This window comes from Triturus cristatus, chromosome 2_1, assembly GCF_964204655.1.
Source record: "Triturus cristatus chromosome 2_1, aTriCri1.1, whole genome shotgun sequence".
NCBI lineage: Eukaryota > Metazoa > Chordata > Amphibia > Caudata > Salamandridae > Triturus > Triturus cristatus.
Window position 1 is genome coordinate 866807984 of NC_140581.1, and position 24659 is coordinate 866832642.

At 41.3% G+C, this 24659-nt stretch overlaps 1 protein-coding gene across 4 annotated transcripts in view; it reads right to left on the reverse strand.

The window, feature by feature from the left end:
* Positions 1–24659, reverse strand: part of APBA1 (amyloid beta precursor protein binding family A member 1) — a 413377-nt gene that overhangs the window by 58763 nt on the left and 329955 nt on the right. For 3 of the 4 annotated variants that reach the window (XM_085633001.1, XM_085633010.1, XM_085633005.1), the window contains 4 exons: positions 11027–11172; positions 5437–5469; positions 4136–4222; positions 3739–3924 (listed from right to left, as the gene is read on the reverse strand). In XM_085633001.1, the coding sequence (XP_085489127.1) occupies positions 3739–3924; positions 4136–4222; positions 5437–5469; positions 11027–11172 (452 nt within the window). The remainder of the gene's footprint in view (positions 1–3738; positions 3925–4135; positions 4223–5436; positions 5470–11026; positions 11173–24659) is intronic. The other variant, XM_085633007.1, reaches the window with a different exon arrangement.

The following is a 24659-nucleotide window of genomic DNA, read 5'->3' on the forward strand; positions in this document are numbered from 1 at the left end:
TGAGCACTTGTGATCTTCTTTAAAAAAAAATGTTGAGTAAGACAACTGGGTGCAGTAACCTACATTAAGTCATTTTAACTGTATGGAGGAGCCAGAGACGTCTTTATTTAGCGTGCATAGCTGAATTACCCAGATTGCCTAGGGAGTACGGACAGGCAAAGACCTATCAAAAAGAGCCAGCTAAATAAGCTAAAATATGGAAAACTGTTTACTAACTTCACAAATAATGACCGACGAGTTGATAAAGTAGCCTGGATAACCAAGTAGGTTTAGAAAAACTATCCTTTATGAATAAAAATTGTCTAAATAAATGGGAGGAGATTTGGGCTTTTTTGATAGTGAATCATACATACAAACTTTAGAGCTACCTACAGACAAAGATACTTTTTTATTTTATTTGGTGATTGTGTGTTTTATATGTTGTTTTGTCTTCAGTTTGTATGTAAATAAATCTAGATATGTATATTGAGAATATAGGTCTTTGTCCTGCAGTCTTTTTTCCGGCATGGAATCACAACGCAGTCGTTACAACGACCGCGTTGTGATTCTGCATACCATTACTCCGCAGGTCGGAACAACGACTTGCGGAGGGAGGGGGCGCTGGATGTTGGAATAGTATAATTTACTATTCCAACTCCAGTCTGTGTGGACACTAGGGAAGGTGTTGGATTTTAAATCCAACACCCCCCCCCCCGCAAGTCGTTGTTCCGACTTGCGGGGTAATGGTATGCAGAATCACAACGCGGTCGTTGTAACGGCCGTGTTGTGATTCCATGCGGGAAAAAAGTTGTCATAAACGTTGTTTACCTTATATTGATACTATATTTATCTCATAAGAGTCCAAAACAAATCTGAACCAAAAAATAAACTCTTCACATGTAGACTAGGTGGCATTGAAACACTATTACTACAGATACCACCATTACGAATAAATGTAAACTAATAAGCATATACAACAATTTGTCTAAGAGGACAATACATAGATTTCTTATCTACAGTCTTTAACTTTAAACAGAATAAACAATATTTCCAGGTGAGAAATTAGAAACTGTGTTTATCACCAAGACCCCAGTATCCCCACTGAACATTTGACCCAATGGCTTACAAAGGGAAAGGCCAGAATGTTAAGTAGTTCAACAAAGAGAAGAGCCTGTGTGACATTCCAGCTACACAAATTACCCAAAATGAGTTCTAGCATTGGGAGTATAGGTACCTTGTCTGGTCCTCTGTGCCTGATATGCTATTGAGGAGCTTTTCTCCGGACGTGTATGTTTTTAAAGTCTCAGTTATGGGAGACTTTATGTCCAATTATTTTTGCTGCAGTGGCATATGACTCTAAACTAAGATCATCGTGATCATTCGACATAAAAGAAGTGAGCACTTGGACCACTTGCAATAAAAAGGTCCGTATGGATGTCTGCAGGCAAATTTGAAGGTAAAGTCTTAGTAGTAAAAACAATAATATTTCCCATACACACCATACCCAGTATAAACACTGAGAAACACTGTGCTGCTTTAACATTTCCGGGCACAATGACAGAAGCATTAGCTTTTTCTAAAAGTTACATCATGGCCTTGCACATACATCAGGATTTCTGCCTTTATCATAACTTCATAACAACCAACATTGACTTGCCACCTTAACCAACACAAATACTCTGTTGGGGATCAGCTTTCCCACAAGGCAAGCATCAGGTGAAACGTAATAAAATATGTACAAAATTACAGTTTTCAAAACAACATGTAATCCATACTAAAATAGCCTAGTGAGGATTACCAGGGTGCAAATCTTCTGTCACCATGTGTTGTTAACAACACCAAAACCCTTGGCTACTACGGTAATCTGTGAGACTACATGTAACAAAATAGATTCCTACAGGCATAGTGTAATAACAATCCATCTACAAAAGCCTAATGTCTTTAACTCATGCGTCTCATAATAAGCAAGTCAAGCCTTCTGGCTTTCTCATAACATTTCATAATAAAAAGATCAAACCCATGGAATCTGGCATACCTTTCCAAATTAACTGATAAGTCCTACAGCCTTTACTATTGGCTTGACATCAGATCCAACACAAGCCCATTCAAGTGCACATGGGCTGGCAACCATCATGCATATAACTATAAAATAAATGTACAAATATGTAGAAAAATACAGTTTGCAAAACAATATACAACCCCTCTCAATAGGGTGTAACAAGAATCATCACAGTATAAACCCCCAGGGTTTGTAAGAGTGAACGGCCAACAACGAAACCCCTGTCTTCTACAGTAATCTATGTGATTACATGTAGTAAAATACCGGTCTATTACCAGTAACCTGTATCTACTGTTTTGGGCATAATCTTTGCCACCAGGGAACCATCAGGTACACAGTGATAAAATTACAAAGGTATACAAAATTACAGATAGTTAAGCAAAATGCTATATCTCCTAACAGGACCTAACAAAACTCTCACAAAACAAATCTTTTCAATCTACAATTAATCACAGAGGGTAGCCTGCATCAAAACCCTTGCCTACTAGATGAACTTGTGAGATTCCATGGACGCTTTCAGATAAAGTAATAACAATCCGCCCTTAAATGCGATTTCACTTTAACATAGCTTTTCACAATAAATATGCCAGGCCTCGTGGCTTTATCGTAACATTTCATAATAAACAGATCAGGCCTATAGCCAAGAACATTGGCTTGTCACCATAACCAACTCAGTCCTACTGTATTGAATATAAACTTTACCCCAAGCCAAAAAGTGCAATACAAGCATTCTTTTCAGTGGATGCACAGAATTTCGGCCCTATCAAATTCTGTACTCAGGGCAACCATCAAGAGGGTGGAGTCTAAGGCTTCTCTCAGTAAGACCATGAAAGTTCTTTTTTTATTGATCACATGCGATGCCAGAGCTAAAAGAGACATTGATTCTACCAGCAATGTGATGAATAACAGATATACCAGCTTATCATAAAACATGAATGGAATTAGAAGTGAAAGTTTGTTTTGTACAAGGTGAATACTGACCAAGGTAAACACCAACAGAACGAAAAACATTCCCAAGAAATATGCAATTTCATTCGCTTTCTTTAACACCTCAAGTCCTTTAGATACGATTAGATGTGGCCTCTGAGCAGACCACTGAAGTGAGACCATTTTATTGAACTAAAATCAGAAGACCACAAATGGTATCACAGAAGGAAGTAGCCATGGAAAGGCCAATGACAGAATCCTTCATTTTTTGCAGCATCTCAGATCTCCTGGGGTATTGCTAATTAACAATGGTAATATATTTTGTAGAAAAAGAAACTGCTACTTCTTCCCTTATCTGTCATTGTGTTTTGAGAGTAGACATTCTTTTGCAGCAGAAGGAGATGCAATCATAAAGAGAGATCAAGAACACTTGGAATGTATTTATGCCAAAGTTATTCAATTAGTGGAGTAACTAACTCCATCAAGAGACATAACTAAGATTTAGTTTATTCTAAAAGGACAATGTTCTAAGAACTGTACAAAAGCACTTATCTGACAAGCTAACACTCCTAAGTAAGAGTATTTGTCAATTTCTTCCTCACTGGAACTGGTGTCCAATCACTGGTGCAAGTGTACACATGCAGACACACACACACACACATCACAACCTCCATGACTTCTGCTGGTAACTCATTGCCTGTACATCACCTTCCGAGACACAGAATAGTCAAGATGATGGCCCCTGTGATAATCACATGCGCATGGTGACTTACATCCTCCGATTCAAAGACGTGGCAAATCATCTTGTACTGCCGCTTGCCATCCTGCGATGGATGTGATGCCTCCACGTTTTCCTGGGAATTGGAGCGGGGCATCCGCCGGCGAGCCATGAGAACCACAATATTCCCAATGTCTGCAATGTAGGAAATGGTCCTAAGTGGGTGATCCATCATTGTTTCCTAAGGAAAACAGAAAGACATGAAAGTTAGTGCCACGAAGAAAACGTGACCACCCTAAATCAGTTACACAAAAAGAAGATCGTCATCAGAAAATAGCAAGGTAGACTTTGTAAGTATGTTCTTTCACAGACTAATTCAAAATCTTGATGACAAGGATATAAGTACTCTAGTTTACTCTCAGGACACAAAAAGGCAAACTATGAGCGCATACCTGCGTGTCAGCATTCAGAACTTTTATCCTCTGAGTAGAGATGAAAAGGTCCACCTCTGTCATAGGTTGAGCCTCTCCCTCTGGAGCCTGCAATGTAAACATGCAAGGTAATCAAAAGTAATCTCAGAATACCAGACCCTATAAAATGAGATTAAAAGACTACCATCAAGACGCAGTCACCAGAACAGTAAGACCGAATGCATCTCTTCACTACAGAAGCCATTTGCACTGAAATTGCACATCTGTTCAATACAAAGTGAGAACTGATGTGTACTCTCCCAGGTAGATACTAGTCTCAATGTGTTATTTCAAAATGTATGCATACTAAATTCAGGCCTTTTGCTCTTAACTGCAATGACAAAAGCCTCAGCATGATACCAATACGAATTATCTTCTTGTCCAGTTCTTTTGCGGATCCTCAATGGTACTGACATGTTTTGGAAATGTACATTACTTTGTTGTTTTTAACCATTACCTGCAAACTCCAAATGAAAAAAGATGGCGGCAGAAAAATACAGCTTCAGCCCTCCAAAACGAAGATTTAATGTGTCCATTATTCTACTACAAGTAAACTTTCATATTTCTAACCTACTAGAAGCTATAGTTGTGAAGTAAAGAACATAGATGGCAAAGGAAGTGTAGTATGTAACCAGACTGTGCAGTGGTAAATCACAGAGATTATAGTACAGTTCTGGTAACTGCGTCTTCATGATAAGTGAGGCATGTAACGCCTCAGTGGGCACCGCTGCGCGAGAAACAGAGGGGTAAGTACCAGTTATTTAAATATAAAATAGTTGCACATACATCAGCACTCAGCATATGGGCAAAGGAATATGTATTCTCATTTTTTCAGAGATGCACAGGGGACAGCCCCGCATTTACGCATCATCTTTTGCATCCAGCAAATTTATGCAACCGATAAAGAATCACGCTTTTGACACTACACCGGGCGAGTATTTTTAATACCTGGCTGCAAGTGAATGGTCTTATGTTGTAGTAAGTGCTTTTAATACTGTTTCCCTTTACATATTTGGCCAATCCAGTCTTTTCCCCACTTCTGACTGACAGCGAATTGTTTCTCAAAGTGAGGCTTGATGCATCAGCGACAACAAGCAACACAAATACCCAGAGGTAATGAAAATGAGATTGGGGCTTGGTGACCTGTTCTTTCAGAACTTGGGAAACAAAAGTTTGGACATAACTTGCTGGATGCAGAAAATGAACAAATAAGACAAAACAATGCAAGAAAATGAAATGATAATGAACAGGCATAAAATCAAGCTGATGACATTGTACTGCACCTTCTTTCTGCTTTTGGCTAATTTCTGGGCCATCTGCTTAGCATGGAACAAACAGAGACAGGAGAGTGGTTAGGAAAGAACTGAAAAATTCTCGAAGTCAAGCAGGAAGCTACAGTACAATTACTACTGCAACCAGTGTGTTTAAGAAAGGGGCTTTATTCATTAGGCTGCTAAAATAACACCGTAATCACTACTTAATATCATATCAATTTAAAATAAGTCGCACCTTTTATTTTCACCTTACACATCGCACATCCTCCCGGAGAGCATATTTCCATTTATTTGCTAGATTGGAGGAGGAAATGACCAGAGAAGTGTCTACCGAATTTAAAACCCTTGGCTGGCCCAAGCTATACCAATTTGGCAGGACATTAACACATTAGGTTGCTACAAAACAGCAGCAGTTTTTAAATGCTAGAACAGCTCAGGCAACGACACTTAACCGCGGAAAGAGAGCAGCCTTACATCCCAACCGAGATAAATGGAGGAGAAATGTCCCCTTCAAGCTCTCTATAGAAACAGAAGCCTACAACAGTTTGGTAACAGATGTAAGGTGTTTTGAACCTTCCAAAGAAAATTTAACGTGAGGTGCTAAGTACCGCCAACAGTACTTAATTCGCCTTTTCTCATTAGCAAACGTTGCTTTCATAAACCTACTTGAAATGTCGTTTTGAAGCATGTTATGAGACAGCAGCTTCATGGTATGGAAGGAACTCATAGCAAAACATGGATGTACAGCTATCGAGAATGCACGTGCAATGGGCTTTTATCCCAAACCATTGACAGGTCTTCGATGAATAGGCTGCCCGCATGCACAGTCCACTATCAACTCTATCCTGCGGCATCAAAGAGTGATGGTGGTATTAGGTGTAGATCAAAATTTCTGTAGGAGGATATTTATGTAAATTCGAAATTGGTATTCTGGAGTCATGTTTGTGCAAAAGATATTCTTGCAGTCCATGCTATCACACTGCACGACTACAACCAAATGAAATGACAGTCACTGTAAACACTCAAAAAACACAGTTCTACTTAGATCCATAAGACCTACACACACAGGAATACTCAATATATCACACCAGTCCCTACGCTGCAATGCACAGCCCATATGGAACCTGAATGCCTCTGCTATGGTAAGGCAAGCATGCAATCTAATTTATGTCAGAATTGGATACACCAAACCAACCTCCCACCTCCCCAGGGATATATATAGTCTAGCAACAAAATGTGGCACATGGAGATTAACTGAACTCAAGACCGCCAATCCCTCATACGAAACACCATAAAACAAATAAATATCTGACCACGTCCCAAATTTTTAACACAACGACCCACTTGACAATAAACCAGCCACACATTTGGCAGAGAAGCTCACTCACGACCAGCTAATCAATCAAGCATTTATAAAGTGCGGCAAATCACCCATGAGGGTCTTGAGGAACTGTAGAAGTTGGCTCATGCATAGAGGTTGATCATTCAAAAATCCGGGTCTTGAGTTCATTTCCGAATTGCTGGAGCCATGGTGCAGTCCTGAGGTGCAAGGGGAGGTTGTTCCATGCCTTGGATGCCAGGTACAAGAAGGAGAGCCCTCTGCTATGGGGTGTCGGCGAGGTAAAGAGAGGGTATCAAAGATGTCTGGTCAGTTGGTGGAAGGTCAGGTTCTTCGTTGTGCAGAGCCTTGTACGCGTGGGTCAGCAACTTGAACTGGCATCTCTTCTGAATCGGAAGCCAGTGTAGTTTCTTGAGATATGAGGTTGTGTGAGTCCTACTGTGGAGGCCAAGGATGAGTCTTGCCTCTGAGTTTTGTATTGTCTGGAGTCTCTCGAGGTGTTGTGCAGTGATTCCTACGTAGAGTGTATTTCCATAGTCCAGTCTGCTGGTGATGAGGGCTTGCGTGACAATTATTCTGGTGTTGGCTGGAAGTCATCAGAAAATCTTGTGAAGCATACAAAGGTTGTGGAAGCAGGCGGAAGAAACTGATTTGACTTGTTTCTTCATTGGTAGCTTGCTGTCCAGGATGATTCTGAGGTTGCAGGTGTGGTTGGTCGGGGCGGGAGGTGGGCTGAGGTTCACAGGCTACCATGCTTCGTTCCATGGTGAGGTGTTGTTTCCTAAGATGAGAACTTCCATTGTGTCTGTGTTGAGTTTGAGACAGTTTCCCTTTATTCAGTGTGCAACGTCCATCATGCATTTGTGGAAGTTGCCCTAGGTGGTGGAGGGGTATTCGGACCATGAGAGGATGAGCTGGTGTCGTCGGCGTAGGAGATGATGTTGAGCCCGTATGATCTGACAGTGTCAGCCAAGCGGGTCATGTAGGAATTGAAGAGGGTGGGGCTGAGGGACAATCCTAGGGGGACCCCTCAGATGATTTTCTTGGGTTGCGATGTGAACGGTGGGAGATGGAGCCTTTGAGTTCTGTCGGTGAGGAATGAGGCAATCCATCTGAGGGCATCTTCCTAGAACCCAATGTGGTGGATTCTGTTGATCAGGATGTGGTGAGAGAGGGAGTCAAATGCAGCAGAGAGCTCCAGGATGCTGAGGGCTGCCGTTTCTCCACGATCCAAGAGGGTTCTGATGTTGTCGGTAGATGCGATCAGGGTTGTTTCGGTGCTGTTGTTAGCTCGAAATCTTGATTGAGGGAGGGATCCAGGAGGTTGCGGTCTTCTAGGTGTTGGGTGAGTTGCTTGTTGATTGCTTTCTCAAGGACTTTTGCAAGGAAGGGGAGCAGAGAGTTGGGCCGGTAGTTTTTTGGTTCGGCGGATGATTTTTTTCAGGAGAAGCCTTACGTCAGTGTGTTCCCAGTCCTCAGGGAAGGAGGCTGTGGGGATGAAGGTGTTCAGGACATTGCTCAGCTCATTGCAAAGTGTCTTGCTTACAAGGTTGAAAATGTGGTGGGGGAAGGGGTCTGAGGGTGCTCCCGAGTGTGTGGAGTACATGATAGAGATTGTCTCTTGCATGGTGAAGCAGTTCCAGTGGGTGAGCCGTTGTTCGGGGTTTGTGTTTGTGGATGTGAGCTGGTTGATGCTGTCTGCAGTGGAGGGTTGGTGTTTGAAGTTTTCGTAGATGGCCGAGATGTTGTCTTGGAAGAGGTCAGCGAGGTTGTCGCACAGTTTTTCGGAGTGGGTAATGTTGTTCTCGGTGACTGCGGGTTGGAGAACTCCTTCATGATGGTGAAGAGTTCCTTGTGGTTTGCGCTGGCTTCAATGCAATCTGCTAGGACATTCTTCTTGGTTTTGTTCAGGAGGCGGTGGTACTAGTTGAGAATTCGGTGTGATCTTCTTTCTTTCTGCTAATGCTACAGGACTCACTGTATCATCTATCCAAAACAAACCAGAATACACTAATCAAGCAACTGCTATTCCCCACTGGTGCTGGGTACAAAAACAAAAAAAGGTTGCCTCCACAGCACATCTGCAAACAGAACATTTCAAAGTGAATGAGGCAAAGACGGACCAACAACATTATCTCATCTCAAGAAATTTGCAGCAAACTAGGCAAACACCTTGTTATCCAAAGCCATGATATTTCATCAAACTCATAACACCAACACTCTTGACCAACAAAAACGCTCACCCCCAATTTTTATGTGAAACATAAGCTTGATCCTAAGCAGCTTAAACCTGCAACTCCAACTCCCAAACTAGTAAAACTGATACAAACTAGCATTAGTTGGCTCTTTAGTGGACCATAACGTATCAACCACTGTTAAAGACAATCTCCCTAGTTATCACAACCAGTCTGTACCTCACCACTGTCAGCATCTTACTACAAGAATAAAAAGCCCCAAATAAATTCAAGAGCATATTAAACCAGATCTGAAACCTCTCTCAAGCCTAAGCTGATCAAGCCAACTACACATACGAACTCGTAGTTGGCTTGATCAATAATTGGCTTACCGCCCCATTCTTAGCACTAGATCACACTACTCACTATCTGAGACCAACAAACAGACCTCAAATGTGCACATGCACTTACGCAAGATAACACCTGGCCAAACACCCAAAAATTACCTTGCACAGTTTATACCAAAGTATACAACACGACACATTTCACCACACAGCTCTACACAGCACTGCCCGACGTCTCCATTGTCCTCCAGACCGCATGGTAATGTAACTACCAAACCAAGCCAAACCATACCGTACTCCATATTATATGCCAGCTTAATTTACCACTCTCATCAAGATGCCCTCATAGCTTCCAACCCTCCAGCACATGATATATAGTGGTCATATATGATTCTGTATAAAATATACTTAAGGAACCCTGTTTAGAAGAAGCCTGTATCCTCGAATATTTCTAATTGAATGCATTCCCAGAACGGTGAATCAATCAGTGTGAATGCCCTTTGTGGTGGAAAAAGGCCCAGCAGTGTTTGCTTTTAGCATCACATACCATAAAACCTCTCCCCCAGATTGTAAGTCTTCCTGTGTCACTCACTCTTCATGACTCCTGCCTCTTTATCACGCATCATTTTTTTCACCCCCAAATCCTTTGCTTGCGATTTTAGATTAAATTCCTCAAATTGTTCATGAAAAATTATTTTCTTTATTTTGGGAATTCACCAAAATGTAGTTAAACTATTCTAAATTTCAGGTTGGGGTTCTCCATTTTGATTTGACCTTAAATGAAGTAGTGCTGATACATTATACCTCAAACAACACCAGATCTAAGCCAACAAGAACACTCCCACACCATGCCACACCAGACGACACGCTATTTTATGGCATAACAAAACTCCACACTCAAACCCACAACATAACACCTGTATGACTGCATTTAACAGAATACATCTCACCATCCCACACTAAAACATAACACAACAGATCCCACCTTACCCGCCACATGCCTCCTCAAATCATTACACCAGTCCCCTCTTTACCACCCATAAAACACGATCACCCCTTAATAAACCATACAATTCCATACCACACACCATTCCACATTCCATAACAATGCAATTACAGTTGCAGCCTTCCACTGTACACCTTAGACATCACAACACATGCAGAATACCAATGTTCAATACACCTATTTACTTATTATGTGTTTTTAAGTGTGGCACATTATTTTTTGGTCTCTTCAGAGAGCCATAGCTAAATTTCTGGAAGACGTCAGAAATGGTGAAGTTAACAGTCTAGTGGGATAAAAACATTGGACTATGTCTGTTTTCAAACAAGAGAACACAGCTGTTCTATTTAAATGTGCCACAAATATCTTTTACATAGGTTTTATTTTTGAAACTGCATGAGCACCTCCATTAGGGGTAGGATAAAACCTAATCCTTGGTGGAATTCAAGCTTACATTTACAGCACCGACAAACATGCATTTATCAATTGTGAGCTCTGATAAAAAAAAATATTAATAATGCAGGGTGAGCTCATTCTGAAGTTCTTTTGGCTTGGCTAACTATAATTGCTTCACTGTCGCTCTGTGCCTAAGAACAGAACACCTAAAGACCCCTCCTACTGTGTCATTTGCACACACTTGCTGCTTGTCGGGTGGCACACCCTCAGATCACATGGCCCAAACCTTCCTATTGATGATTATGTGGAGAGAACCTGAAGATGGTTTGGGTGGACAACTCGCCTTGATTCTGCTAACTGCTTCTTGAGCCTGCATCATCCGCACGTTCTTGGATGGAGTTTTGTCAGATAGAAGCTGTGTTGAGCCAAGATAATTGGCAGCGAAAATGATTCCGTCAATTAAGTCTTCTGGGTCACATGGTCCGGGCACTGCAATAGAAGGGTATGGTCACAAATCAAATGTTATGACAAGAGGAAGGTACAAGAGTTGACTGGTGGCAAATTTTATTGAAAACAAACTGAAATACAACTGGAAGTGTCTCTCCAGTTTTTATTGAAGTTGGTATGAGTTAATAAAAAAGTACAAACGTAAAGCATTGGCATTGATTTTAACAATGCTAATTCTACTGCACCACCTTTTAGATATTAGGGTAGTAAATGTGCTCCCCATAACAGTAGATCTGTTGAAAAGGCTTGCAACCTTTTATGGGCAGTATTATGTACACTTAAATTTCTATTCAGAGTTGCAAAAAGTGTTAGTATTTAATATTATTTACCACTGAATAGTTTAGTCAAATCATACACTCAAGGGAAGTTCAGTTTACTAGTTTAATAAGACTGCATTAATGAGGGCAATCAACAATTACATTAAAACAGATAATCAATTCACATTGAAATCACATCACAAAGTTAAAAAATCCTATTAACAACTGTAGAATAACTTCGGATAAAAATGTGAAAGAAGCGTTATGTGCAGAAAAATATTTATGAGATAAAAACATTCTTCTTATATAGCAACGCTGTTAAGTGTTGAAAGCAGGACAAACTAGCAAAGGCAGCTTCAGATCTTGAAATGCAAACTGACAAATGTCAAACAACACAAAAATAATTCTTTTTTCATCCCAATGTCCTAGATTGTTCTGCAATGGAAGATGCTAAGGTTAAGAATAAAACTGTGTAAATCATGATTCTCTAATAACGGCAAATAGGTTGCATCCTTTAAGTTGAAGATTAAGGGATGTATAGTGATAAATCTCTTTCCGTTTAATGGAATCATGATCTGATGTAAAACTGGTATCAACTGTCTGCTTTTTAAGTCTCGCCTGGCTTTAGCAGCACGCATGTGCTGCTCTCACCATGCGAGGGCCTTTTGGAATCGATACAGATTCTGACTTCACCTAAAGGCACGCCCTCATTTGTAATTGGCGCACGTCATTATTTATGGTAAATGCTGACGCGTGATTGGAAAACGGCCTTTGTGGTGACCGCCTTGTCCACTTTTAGGACGGCCCATGTGGACAAGGCGATGCCATTTTGTTTGTGCTTTAATTTGCTCTGTAATTTGCATTTGTTTTTCCAATGTACGCTTTGTTTCAGCGTTCCAGAATATTTGCTGACAAGCTGATGCCATTTTGTTTGTGCTTTAATTTGCTTAGTAATGTGCATTTGTATTACTGCTGTGTTTCGTGCGTCACGCTTTGCACAAGCGAGGTCCGCTTTGGCCGCGCTTGATTGATGTGTATGCAAATCAACAAAGCCATATTATCACTTTTTATAAATGTAGCAACGTTTAAAGCAGGAATCCATTAACCCCTTCAGTGCCCATGACGAGCTGGACTCGTCATGGGCCGCGGTGGAGCTGTGCCCATGACGAGTCCAGCTCGTCATAGACCCCGCCCGCTAATACAACGGCCGGCACAGGGCGGGGAAAGGGGCGGGCACTGAAGGGGTTAAAGAACTCAAACCGGCCGGCCCTCTTTCGGAGGCTGAATGATGCCCCGCTTGGGTTCTGACTGCTGCAGTGAGTGAGTGCCGACAGCGACTGGGGGGAACAGAAAGTGCTGGCAGTGGTTGAAGGTCGTGCTTAGTAAGATGTAACACCGTGGCATATGCTTACCCTGATCGATATCTGCTCAGTTGTCATTACTGACCAGCAGTCCAAAATTCTTAGTTTATATTTCACAGTTAATGCGTTGTAGGGAAATGTTGGGAGTGTGCAGATGTGCTGCATTGCTGTCTTCTGGCAAAAAACTCAAATACAATCCAAAAATTTCTCGTGGGCACTGGGAATGCCAACTCAGATTGGCTAGGTCTGTTGAATGTTGTTTATCTGCAAATCCAGCTTTACCACATAATCTGAACTGGAGGTGTCCGCAAATAATGTCATTTCCGTCATCGTGACCCCAAATCGGAGGATGACCTCTGCCACATCCGGCACTTAGAGATAATGCCGCCATTCGCAGCTCATGACCATAAAAGCGCACTTCCACCCTAGTCTGTTGCGCATTAATATGACACTGATTCATGACAAGAAAGCATCAGACACAAATATAAACACTTTTTTCTCTTCATTATGATGGTGGGGAGAATTAATTATGGCTCATGAAAAACAAGGCTGAGAAGCGCTCGACGCCTTTGAATTACTGCCTTTAATAGCCAAGCACCTTCCCTGCGTTTCCTTACACACTTTATTTCATTTTACAAATCTAGTGGTGCAGTGATTGCCAGGAAGGGCTTTAGGTTCAGTACTAAGCGTATTTTCACCTCACCCCACCCAAGTGGGTGAAGGAAGATGCTACCGATCTATGGTAAACTCTGCGGTAGGTCTGGGGCGAGGGGGCTGAGGGGGTGGCGTTGTTGAGATGGGGGGTCACCATAGTTGGTGGTCTTATCACTCATGGCTCAATTCACAAAGTTCCAGAGGGAAAAAAAAATACTCATCCTGTGGGTTTGCACTTATGTCTGGACCAGGAGCAAATATCTGGCTTGCTCCAGCAAGCCTGTGAAAGTCTGATTCACATGTGGAACAAGTTCTGCATAAATATAAAATAAACCACCTCTTTTCCGCACATGCGTATTTTTTCTATTTCTTAAAGAAAAAAATACTTCTCATAGAAATCCCCTTGCCGTACACCTCCATCACTTTTGGGGTAGTAGCCCCTCCCTATTTCCACCCTAAATTACTTCTCGTTGACAGGATACATTTGTGAACGATTTCCAGGTAGGAAATTGTTTGGCGACAATCTGTAAACTTGCAAGTTTCGGTGTCCATGAACACTTACAGTTGCCGCCACACTGACTAGATTTCCAGACGCAAAACGTCCATCATATTGACGGAATTTACATGTGGGCAGTAGTCGAAGTGCACTGAACACAGTATGAAAATTGTGATAATGTGGACAATGAGGTTTCTAAAGTTCGCGTTCGCCCTGCAGATCACTGCACTTCTAGTCATACATAAGTCCGTAAGTCTCGAAAGCATGAACGTATGTTTGTAACATCTGTGCATCACTCGTACTCGGCCAGTAATAGATAGTGAAACCAAGTTTTAATTTGGTCACACTTGTTTGTTCCTAGTTTGTGGTCCCAGCAAAATGCGCAATTTCCATACAATGTATCGCCGATGAAAGCATATCTGTTTTTTCAACAATTTAATACGGGAAAATGTGATTGATTTCACAAGTGACCAGCAAAATTAAGTGATAAGGATATCCTTCCAATCACTCGTACCACATCTTAGGAAAATCACTTAATATGAAGATACTGTGTACATACAAACCAACATTTTAGAACAGGCAAGTAGGAGATTTGAAACAAGCATTGACAATGCAATAGGTCTCGCCTTTGATTAAGTTAAAGCCATTTGCTTTGCTAATGGTATTGTAAAGCAAAGAAAATGGCTTTAACTTAATGAAAGGCTAGACCTATCGCATTTTTAATGCTTGTTTATTAAAGGCAATAGGACGTTTTTGGAATGTTTATTACATGTTGCCCCAATTGTAAGCCTAATTAAGTAAATGCATGGCTATGATTATTTATCAGTGTGCATCTATGAGATTTATTCAACCATAATTCCCTCTCAATGGTTGCAATGTGTACTTGGTTACTGTGCTAATTGTATAGCTCTATTTCAAGATAACAAAGCTCACTTTAAGATCACAAGCATTGAGACCAAGCTCTATGCCAAAATATTATTTGGTAAGCTCTGCCTTACAGATAACACAGATCTCTGGGCCAGATGTACAACCATTCCATTTTGCGGGTCATAAATTGCAATTTTTTGCGACTTGCAATTTGCGCTCTCAAAATGAAATATACTAATGTGTCTCAGACACATTTAGAAGATCCCAATGAGGTCGCAAATGACCTGCCTCATCAATATTCATGAGGCAGGTCGCAATATGCGACCCATTGGAATGGGCTACAATCACAGGGATGGTAGTCTGCCGGGGACACCAGACCACCATGTCTGTGTTTGTTTTTTAAATAAAGCAACATTTTAAATAAAGCAACATTTTTTTTTCAAATGCAGCCCGTTTTCCTTAAAGGAAAACACAATGCTTTTAAAATAAAAATAAAAAAAGTAAGTTTTCTTTTCATTTTTTTAAGGGCAAGCCGTGGTCCGAGGGACCACTGTCTTCTCTGAAATAATGTTGGTGCCCCCATTAACAAAGGAGGAGGGGTCCCTGTGGGACCGCTTCCTGTTTGCGAATGGCTTACCACCAACTTGAAGTTGGTGGTAACTGTGATTGTTTTGCGACCGCATTAGCGGTTGCAAAAACAATCATATATCATCCTGCGACTCGCTATTAGGAAGGGACACCCTTAGCACGCCCGTCCTAATAGCGACTCACAAACCTCATTTTGCAAATCGGTAATAGGTTACGACTCGCAAAATAGAGTTTGTGCATTCTACAACCCTTTTTAGTGGGCGGAAACTTCCCAATTTCCCGTTTGTGACTGCTAAAAATGGTTGCACATATGGTCCTCTGTGTTTTACGTGCTACTCTCTACTCACACTTTAAGAACACATCAGATTTTAATGGCACTACAGAAATGGCAATTAAAATGTTTTCAATGTCCATGAACTAGCCCAAAGCACCAACATAAATATGGACTTCACGCAACTAGAGATATCTGGGATGCAGAACAACATCAAGCTTTTGACCATAAGAATGTCAGAAGCTGAAAATCGAATAAGCAGTCTGGGAGATGCAGAGATGAAGGAAGATTTATGCTCCACAAATATGCAAGACTCAAAAAGATGTAGCTAAACTAGAAGATCACAATATAAGGATGAAAGTAAGAATTTTCAGAGTCCCAGAAGGTACAGATGATCAAATGGGGTAATGAATAGGCTTTCTTGAAAAATGGATACCACAAGTGACAGATATTTATTTAAAAAAAGAATTTACACTTGAAAGAGCCCTCCACGTCCCAACACACAAACGTAAAAATGTAAAACTTCCGAGAACTACTGTATGCAAAGTTCTGATATACCAGTAGGTAGAGACTATTTTGGAATATGTTAGTCACAACAAACATAGCCTATGGAAAGGTACGAAAATCAGTATATTTTAGGACTATGCCAAGGACATGGTGCTTACATGAATGGTCTTCTTGGCACTGACCAGGAAAATACTGTATCCCTTACAAGGGAAAACCTCAAGCTTTCCAAGATCAAAACGATCTCTCAGTTTTGCAGTACAACATTGAGGAGTTAGAAATTGAAACATCTTTTTCTAAAACAACCTGAGGCATCCCATACTTCTCCCTAAACACTTCTACAAACAAATCTTGAATATAGAGACATATGTACAAACATTTCATTCGAAAAATGTGGTCACAAACTAAGAACCGATGCTTTGCAAATGGAGTAGAATTTTGTGAACCGACTTATGTACTAATAGATTGGGTCACAAATTTCCCATTCAGAGTGGGTCACAATCAGACCTACCTTATTACTATTCAGGAGGTAGATCACAAATTACAACTCATTTTGATTGATGGCCATTATTCTTAATGTTTGGTTTTTCAATGAACCCATATTATTGTGTCTTTAGTTCAAGTTACACTTAATAGAGTGCAAAGATTAGCTTTAAATTGATATTAGCAATTTGCATTAACAGAGATGCCGACAGTTTCAAATTAAATATCGTAAAAGTACCGCTATTGTGACTGCGCTATCTGATGTATTGGCTCAGGTAACTCAATTAACTGACTTAAAATTATTTAGCATCCTGAAGAATGGAAGATTTCAGACTACACCTACAAGCTCAAAATGAGAGATAATACGCTTACAAGAAAACAAAATTAGCCAGCAGGAAGCTACATCACCAAGGGGAGGATGGAGAAGTAAAAGTACCTGCACTCCTTCCAAACGTCTTTGATCAGAAGAAGTCAAATTTGATAATTTTCTGAAATTAAAAGTACATTAAAGGTATCTCTTCCTAAACAGGTACCAATAGATGCTGACAATTCTCTACTTTATCTCATTACAAAATTCCTTAGAGGAGACTACATAGTCTCCAAAGTATAGTTATTGTTTTACCCACCATCCTCTAAATGTCTCTCAAATGGGGCAGAATAAATGGGAAGCAGAATGGAATAATGAACATTCTGGAAGTCTATATCCACAGGATCAGCTCACATCTGGACAATGCCTTTCATAAGCAAAACTGCTCCCAATCTGCCTCAGGGTTCTACATAGGAGATTGTGAACTCTGAGTTGCTTGTATAAGGGGGGAATTAGAGGACAAAACATGTGCTGGAACTGCGGAGAGGAAGTAGGAGACCCAGTCCCATATGTGTATAATTCTCCTTCTTTTAAAGAGTTTCAGAATGGAATATTTGCTTACATGTTTTGAGTAAGCCTCCTCATTACATGTTTTGAGTAAGCCTCCTCAAAAATGTTGCATTCACCATATTAGGTTCAACCCCCTGATTCCTCCTGCCATTGTCTAAAAGCCTCCATGTGCCCACAAAACAACTCTTTGTAAATGGAAGAACATTTCAATTCATACTTGGTGGGAATGATTAATGGTTATAAGAGGTGCAAACAACATCATATTACAACAGTTCCATACGTTTTCATTGGAAGAACTTGGTCTCCTAACTTGCAAAAACAAATCCTCCATGATAAGTGCATTAACATGATTCAACTCACCTCTCCCCTACACAACATTTTACTTTATGCTCTTAACGATTCCCGTTGCAGCTATTTTCCAAGTGATACATCCTATAACTGATACAGTGATTCTAGTTATTGTGTGTAATTAGTGCAGTGGCCCTTTCAACTAAGATTCTTCTTACTTCTTAGTTCCCTTTAACCTACCTTCTATTTGTCCTCCACCTCCAATTCAGGGTATTACTATCAACTTTCAATACTGCCCAGGTTAACCATTTATTCTGCAAACTACACCATGTTATTTTTTCAACTTTTTTTCTGATTACGTTTGAGAAATACACATCATAGGTATATTAAGTGCAAGCAGTTTTAAAAAAATAATATCAATTAAACAACACAAATGCATCCCAACCTAATACAGATAAATAGAGAAACCAATAAGGAAAAAACAGGAAAATTATCAGAATTGGACAAAGTGAACCAGATATCTGAATTTGTATATGTAAATGCAAAATTTGCCTAGGAAATGGAAAGTTCTAATCCAAAGTATCACTTCGCAGCTGACAGGGACCCAGGAGTGATTTAAGACCACAATGAATGAAACATAGGTTAATTACAACAAGCAGGTAGCACCAGCCAAAGTTTTTACATTTGGACTTAGTCTACTTTTTGGGGCTCAAATTCTTCAGCAGGTCATGGTCCAAAGCTGAAACCAAAGAGGGTTTCTCGAAGTCGGATATAATGCCATACCCTGCCCATTGTGGTCACTTCTTTGCTGGCATAGATTTGTCTCCACACCTCCGTCCAACGATTTACCTGTCAGTTGTTTGTTTTTTAACAACCACCAGGAAGGCAAGGCTGGAAACTGTACCCGCGAGAGCTCAATTGGGCTTTATACCATTACCATGAGGTCCCACTCTTTTTAGCACGGCAAAAGCTCAACAAGGAATCTGGTTTTCTTGCCGGACAAAGGTGCACCCTTGTCTGGAACTCCTCAGCACCTTGTCCTGATCCTCGGGACGTATAAAATGACTAAGTTCAACTTTTCTCCAGCTGCTGGGAAAGGTTCTCCTGGTCGCTGCATTAGCCCTCAGGTCCTTCACAAAGGGTTCTTTCTATGCTCCGGGTGCTCCTGCATAGACAACAACTCAGTGGTCAGTTGGGCCTTCTTGATGTCACAAGGTCTTTGCATTTTGTGTCGGTCTAGCATGTAACAAGAGATTAACCGCTTGACCATTGGTGAGGAGCAGGAATCAGGAGTTCTTGAGCAATATTTCTTACTGCTGTCAGGCAAAGTCTTCTTTCTTCTTGGTTCCAGGAATGCTCACGTAGATGGTCTAAATGCTTACTGCAGCTCATATGTTACATTTAACATCCACGTCGCCGATGCAATTTCTGTACCACATTAGACTGGCCATAATGGAAAGGTAAATACACCAATTGGTGGAAACCAATATTACTGAACAGTTTTAGGGATATAGCAAACACACTGTGGTACTCAATGTGGTATCACAGTGCACAGAGCCATAATACCAGAAACATCAGGATTCATAAAAACATGGAAAATCTGGGATAGCAATGCAGAAAATGCAGATCCCCACTACAGAGAATAACACTTTACCTGCGCCGCTGCTTTGAATAATTATTTAATCAATATATTTTAAACTTAATTATTATGCATCACTTCTCTGCTCATAGTTTTTAGACATGATTGAAAACTTATGTCATTAATATTTATTTAAAATCTTTAGAAAACACACATCCACTTATATGAATTGAAACTTTGTTAACAACTGTGCAGCGCTGCTGCTTTTCTATTTAGCAAGATCCCAAGGATAACCATCTCAAAAGCTGCCATTTGTACCCCCTGCCGACATTATAAGGATATTACAAGTCACATAGGAGTTCCATGACCATTTAAAGGAACAGGGTGATGGAGGAGTTCCTTTATAAGGTCATGGAATTCCAAAGTGACTTGCAATATCCTTTTAATGCATGGCAGAGAGTATTTTATCCTTTATAATAAATCGCTAAACCACAAACTTTTCCAAAAACTATTAAATAGTTGGTTTCTTGCTCTTTCATATGAAAGCAATGTTATGGTTGCAGGCATGAAGAATACAATCTAAATCTGTAGTTTGAAATTAAACAGACCAAAAAGCATTTAGTAATGTGTTCCAAAATAGATATTAGTAACATTTTTACTTGAGTCAAATAAAAAATGCTGTAGCTCTGATTGTGGAGAAACATGCGGAGAGCTTCTGTTTCCTGTAGTGGCCCTAAAACTAAACATGGTGCCTTAAATATCTAATTTCTGTAGATCACTGTTCCTTTTAGAAAAAGAGATCAGAAAAATGAAACTCTTCCTAGTTTTCACAGGAGGTATAATTATGCTCTGTGACCTGCCTTTCTCTTACAGTAGGCATTGAGATGTCAGAACTCAGCTGTAATAACCTATTACAGTTGAGCAGCTACATCATTTCGTTATTACAGGTGACTAGAGGCATCATAACTCAACTGTAACATGGAAATTAGAGAAAGGCTTTTATATGGATTGCAGGCTCCCTCATACTATAATACAAATAAAGGAGCAAAATTCTTTTGAAATGTGTGCTGTGTCAGTAACAAAAGCGATCGATGGAGGACTGCCAATTAGAGGAATTAATATTTCATCTTTCCTTGTTTGAGCTGCACCACAATACCCAGTAAACACTGCTTAGGGGATGTGTCTAGTGCCAACCCTGTCACTCAACAGTTCCTATCAACCACCGCCCGCATGTCAATATGTCCTCACAATATCATGCCAAATATAAAAATGTTGCTCCCCCTTATCCATAGCAAGGGTACGCAGCCCACATAAATCCTGGCTGGCTTAAGAGGCATAAGATACGTGCAATGTACATAATTAAAATTGATCAACTTAATCTAGCATTCCTGGAGACCCCCTGAACCAAAGAGCAAGTCATTTTCTATTGACTTTCCTATGCAGGTGCTGCTTGTAGTCTCCTCATGTCAGCCTATCTAATCTTTACGATATCTCACCAAGGGATCTTCGTGCCTTCATTAGCTCCGCCTCCACATCCCCTCCTCCTGACTTCCGCCGCTGTAAGTCTGCTAGCATAGTTTCCTGTAATGTCAGGTCCTTCTGCAAGTGTTAATCAACTCTGAATTCCTTCCCTAGGCAGACCCCACAAGCCACAACTGTCAGTGACCCCCACTCATTCCCCTGGTGGCCATGTCTCCCCGGTGATACTCAAGTATGCCCCCAACTGTGTCGCGAGGTCTTCCCAATACTCCTGGTCCAGCAAGACCCCTGGCAGCCTTCTCCATGAGTAAGAGTCCACCCATCTATTGCCTCAGTCAATGGCAACTTTCAGTGGGGAATGGTCTGATAAATACCTCACTAGATACTGACCCCCGTGTTCCCGGATGAGAATGCCTCCTGACCCATATAGCTGGTCTTGTCTACTAGTCTACTAGAGTCAGAGTGACAGGAGAATTTTCTACCCAGCGGACAAAGTTCTCTCCATACCCGTATTAAACATTACTTGGTGCAATGCAGTCATCATGTGAGGCTTCCTATTGTGTGATGGGGGATGTTTGTCAGGTACCCCATTCAATATGCAATTAAAGTCCCCCGTACACAGTATTGCGACACCAAGGCAGCTAGTCAATAAATCCTGGACCTTGATTACAAAGTCTCTGTCATCCGTGTTTAGTGCATAAAGGTTTAGGATGCCGATTTCTCTCTCATCCAGTGTCCGATGCAATAGGATATACTACTCCTCCATGTCTGCTTCTGAGTATATGAGTCTGAAGAGTACCCTAGGGGCCACCCACACGGACACCCCCTGGCATAAGACAAGTACGTGGACAAGTACAATTGCCGCCTCTATTTCTTTTTTAATTTCTCGTCTTCCGAGTCAATCAAGTGAATCTCCTGAAGACAGCATATTTGTATTTTAGGTCTACAGAGAAAAGTAGATCATATTTATCCAATGTCATGGGTCCACGGGACCCTAATCACCGGGCAACTCCCCCTCTTCTCCCTACTGGGCCGAATCTGGAGAGTTCCACATTCCAACCAGGGGACCTCCTCCCAGATTTAGAGCCAGGACCACACCTCCTCAGGGCATTCAAAAACATGCATTTTACCTTGCTCCACCACCCGCAATTTAGCAGTACACAATAACATGTAACGAGGGTTCAGAGCCCGCAGTTTCTGCTTCACGTCAATGATAGTCTTTCTTCTAGTCTGAACCTTGCTGATGTAGTCAGGTAGATGGCTATTTTCTGACCACTGTAATTAATGTCACATAGTTGAAAATCCTGGCTATGAGTACTCTTTAAGGGGCCCCTACTGGAGGCCTCATCAGCCCTATGCGCGCTCTCAATGGAAAACACCAGTGACAGTCCTTGGGGCTTAAGTGTATGTAGAATACACTGCTTCAGGATGCAATCCGGCGTGGCGTGCTCTACTCCCTACAGATAGCTCAAGAATCGCAAATTATTACTCCCCTCCGTATGTCCGTTCTGGAGTTCAGAGTCTTTGTTATTGCCATCATCTTGGACATCTGATCATTGAAGGTTGTCCCTTCCATTTATAACTCTCCTATTGAGCTCTACGCGGATTTAACCTTCTCAGATACCTTATGTCAGTACGTAGCAGGTTGACCTCTATGGAGCTAGAGTTAATCTTCCCCTCCAATGCCGTCCAGGAATCCCTGACAGAAGCCATCAATTCAGCCCTCATGGGCTACCCCATTGGATCCCCAGAACCCTCAGGCTGTTTAGCGCCCTCCTGGCACACATTGCATTCGGCAGTACCTTGTGAGTACTGGGGGATGGTGTTCTCCTGAGTTATTTGGGTTGCTTTATCTTTCCTCTTGACTTGGGTCCCTCTGTCATTTGCTTATCCCGCAATTTTGGGATACTGTTCCTGGAGTCCCGACAGATCTTCTTAAGAGCCCTCTATGTTCAGTGTAGCAAGGCCCTGGGAGAGTCAATCCCATCCATGGCAAGTCTTGGCAGATTGATAGTCCCTGCAGGTGTATCGCTTTTGGGCGAGTCCACCACTGCTAGAATCAGATGGCTAGTTCCCAGTCAAACTCCACAGGGAGAGCTGCAGTATCACTCCCATTGCCTCAGTGTGACGAAATGGAGTCATTCACTCTGGGTAGGGGAACGAAGCAGAAGTGACTCTTTTTGGCACTGCTCTTTGTCTTGGTGCAAGAATTTCAGGGTGCCTGGGTTACAAGGACATCTTGATAAAATACACAGATTAACTTGATGAAAAAGTGTCTTTAGATGCATATGATATCCTTCTATACGTCATGGACCTGGTTAAACCCATAGACAGGGATCTATGGATTGTAGGAGTGTCCCGTAAATTCACTGGATTTAGCATTATCTCACATACATCCCTTTACACCCTCGATCAGCATGGGATCCTATGAAAACTACTCTTTCCCGTCCAAAATACCAACCAAGGTTTTCACTTAACTGGGCATTTACATTATGAGGAATGTCTAGGAATTCCACAGAAGTAACCTATACAAAGCTTTGGCAGTTCTTCAGGGTTATGGCTTGGCAGTTCGGGCTGGACTGTTCCCATGAGGGACAGGGTCAAGACTGATTTGCAAATGGCTGGGTCCAAACTGGGGTGGCGTGGTGAGCAAAAGAACAGTAGATTAAACTCAGATCTCTGTGACTTGGGGTGAATGTTTGCATTGTTCAGCATTCCATACATCCTTTGTTCCTTTTGCATTTGTCACCCTAAGTGGGAAGGGTATTCCCAGACGTGAGTCCTGTGCTCACTGCACCACTGGATTCAAGCTAGCCTGGCTGATATGGGGTGATGGCCTGAAACCGGTCCCAGGATGCTTGTTTCCGGTCCAGGGAGGACCTGGCTTGGCAGTTCGGGCTGGACTGTTCCCATGAGGGACAGGGTCAAAACTGATTTGCATATGGCTGGGTCCAAACTGGAGTGGAGTGGTGTGGTGAGCAAAAGAACGATGGATTAAACTCAGATCTTTGTGACTGGGGGTTAATGTTTGCATTGTTCATCATTCTGTCCATCATTTGTTACTTTTACCGGGTTACGTCCATCACTGAAGGTCATCCTCTTGTTTCTGGGTAGGGTACTACACAAAATGGTAATACTTTTTCTACATACAGCAGCATACGTCATCCTGGAAGCCAGAAATCCTCTGTACAAAGTTGAATCAATGTGTTGTACCCTACTCGATGACATGGGACCTCCACTGATAGTACCAGCCACTCTGACTCAAATGTATTATGGAAGAACCACAGTTTCTAATGTGCTATTTAGCTTGCTACACAATGGTATGATTGGTTATGCTCATCCCACATGAGACATCGCTCCGAGTATATAGATATTCTCTGGGCTACCAAATCTTACAACTAGAGTGGTTCAAGTGTGGACAGAAACCACCAAATAACAGGGATGGGAAAATAGATTAACAGGTATTACTCCTCTATAAACATGGACTGAGGACGTTTAAAACCAGAGATTTTTGAATGTGAGCTATAGAATGGCTCTCTCCTGGAGCCCACAAGGACTTATATTCTTTGAATAACTTACAGCGAAGAATGATTTTGCATCTACATAAGTGTTTAAATATTTAAAATTTCTACCTGCCTTGTGGGTCCCTGTCAAGGATGTTACTCGACTGGAACACAGTGTTATCAGAACTAGTCTCTAAAATGCAGAACACTGGCAATTGGATAGACTGAGGTACCACTATTATTATTATTATTATTATTATTA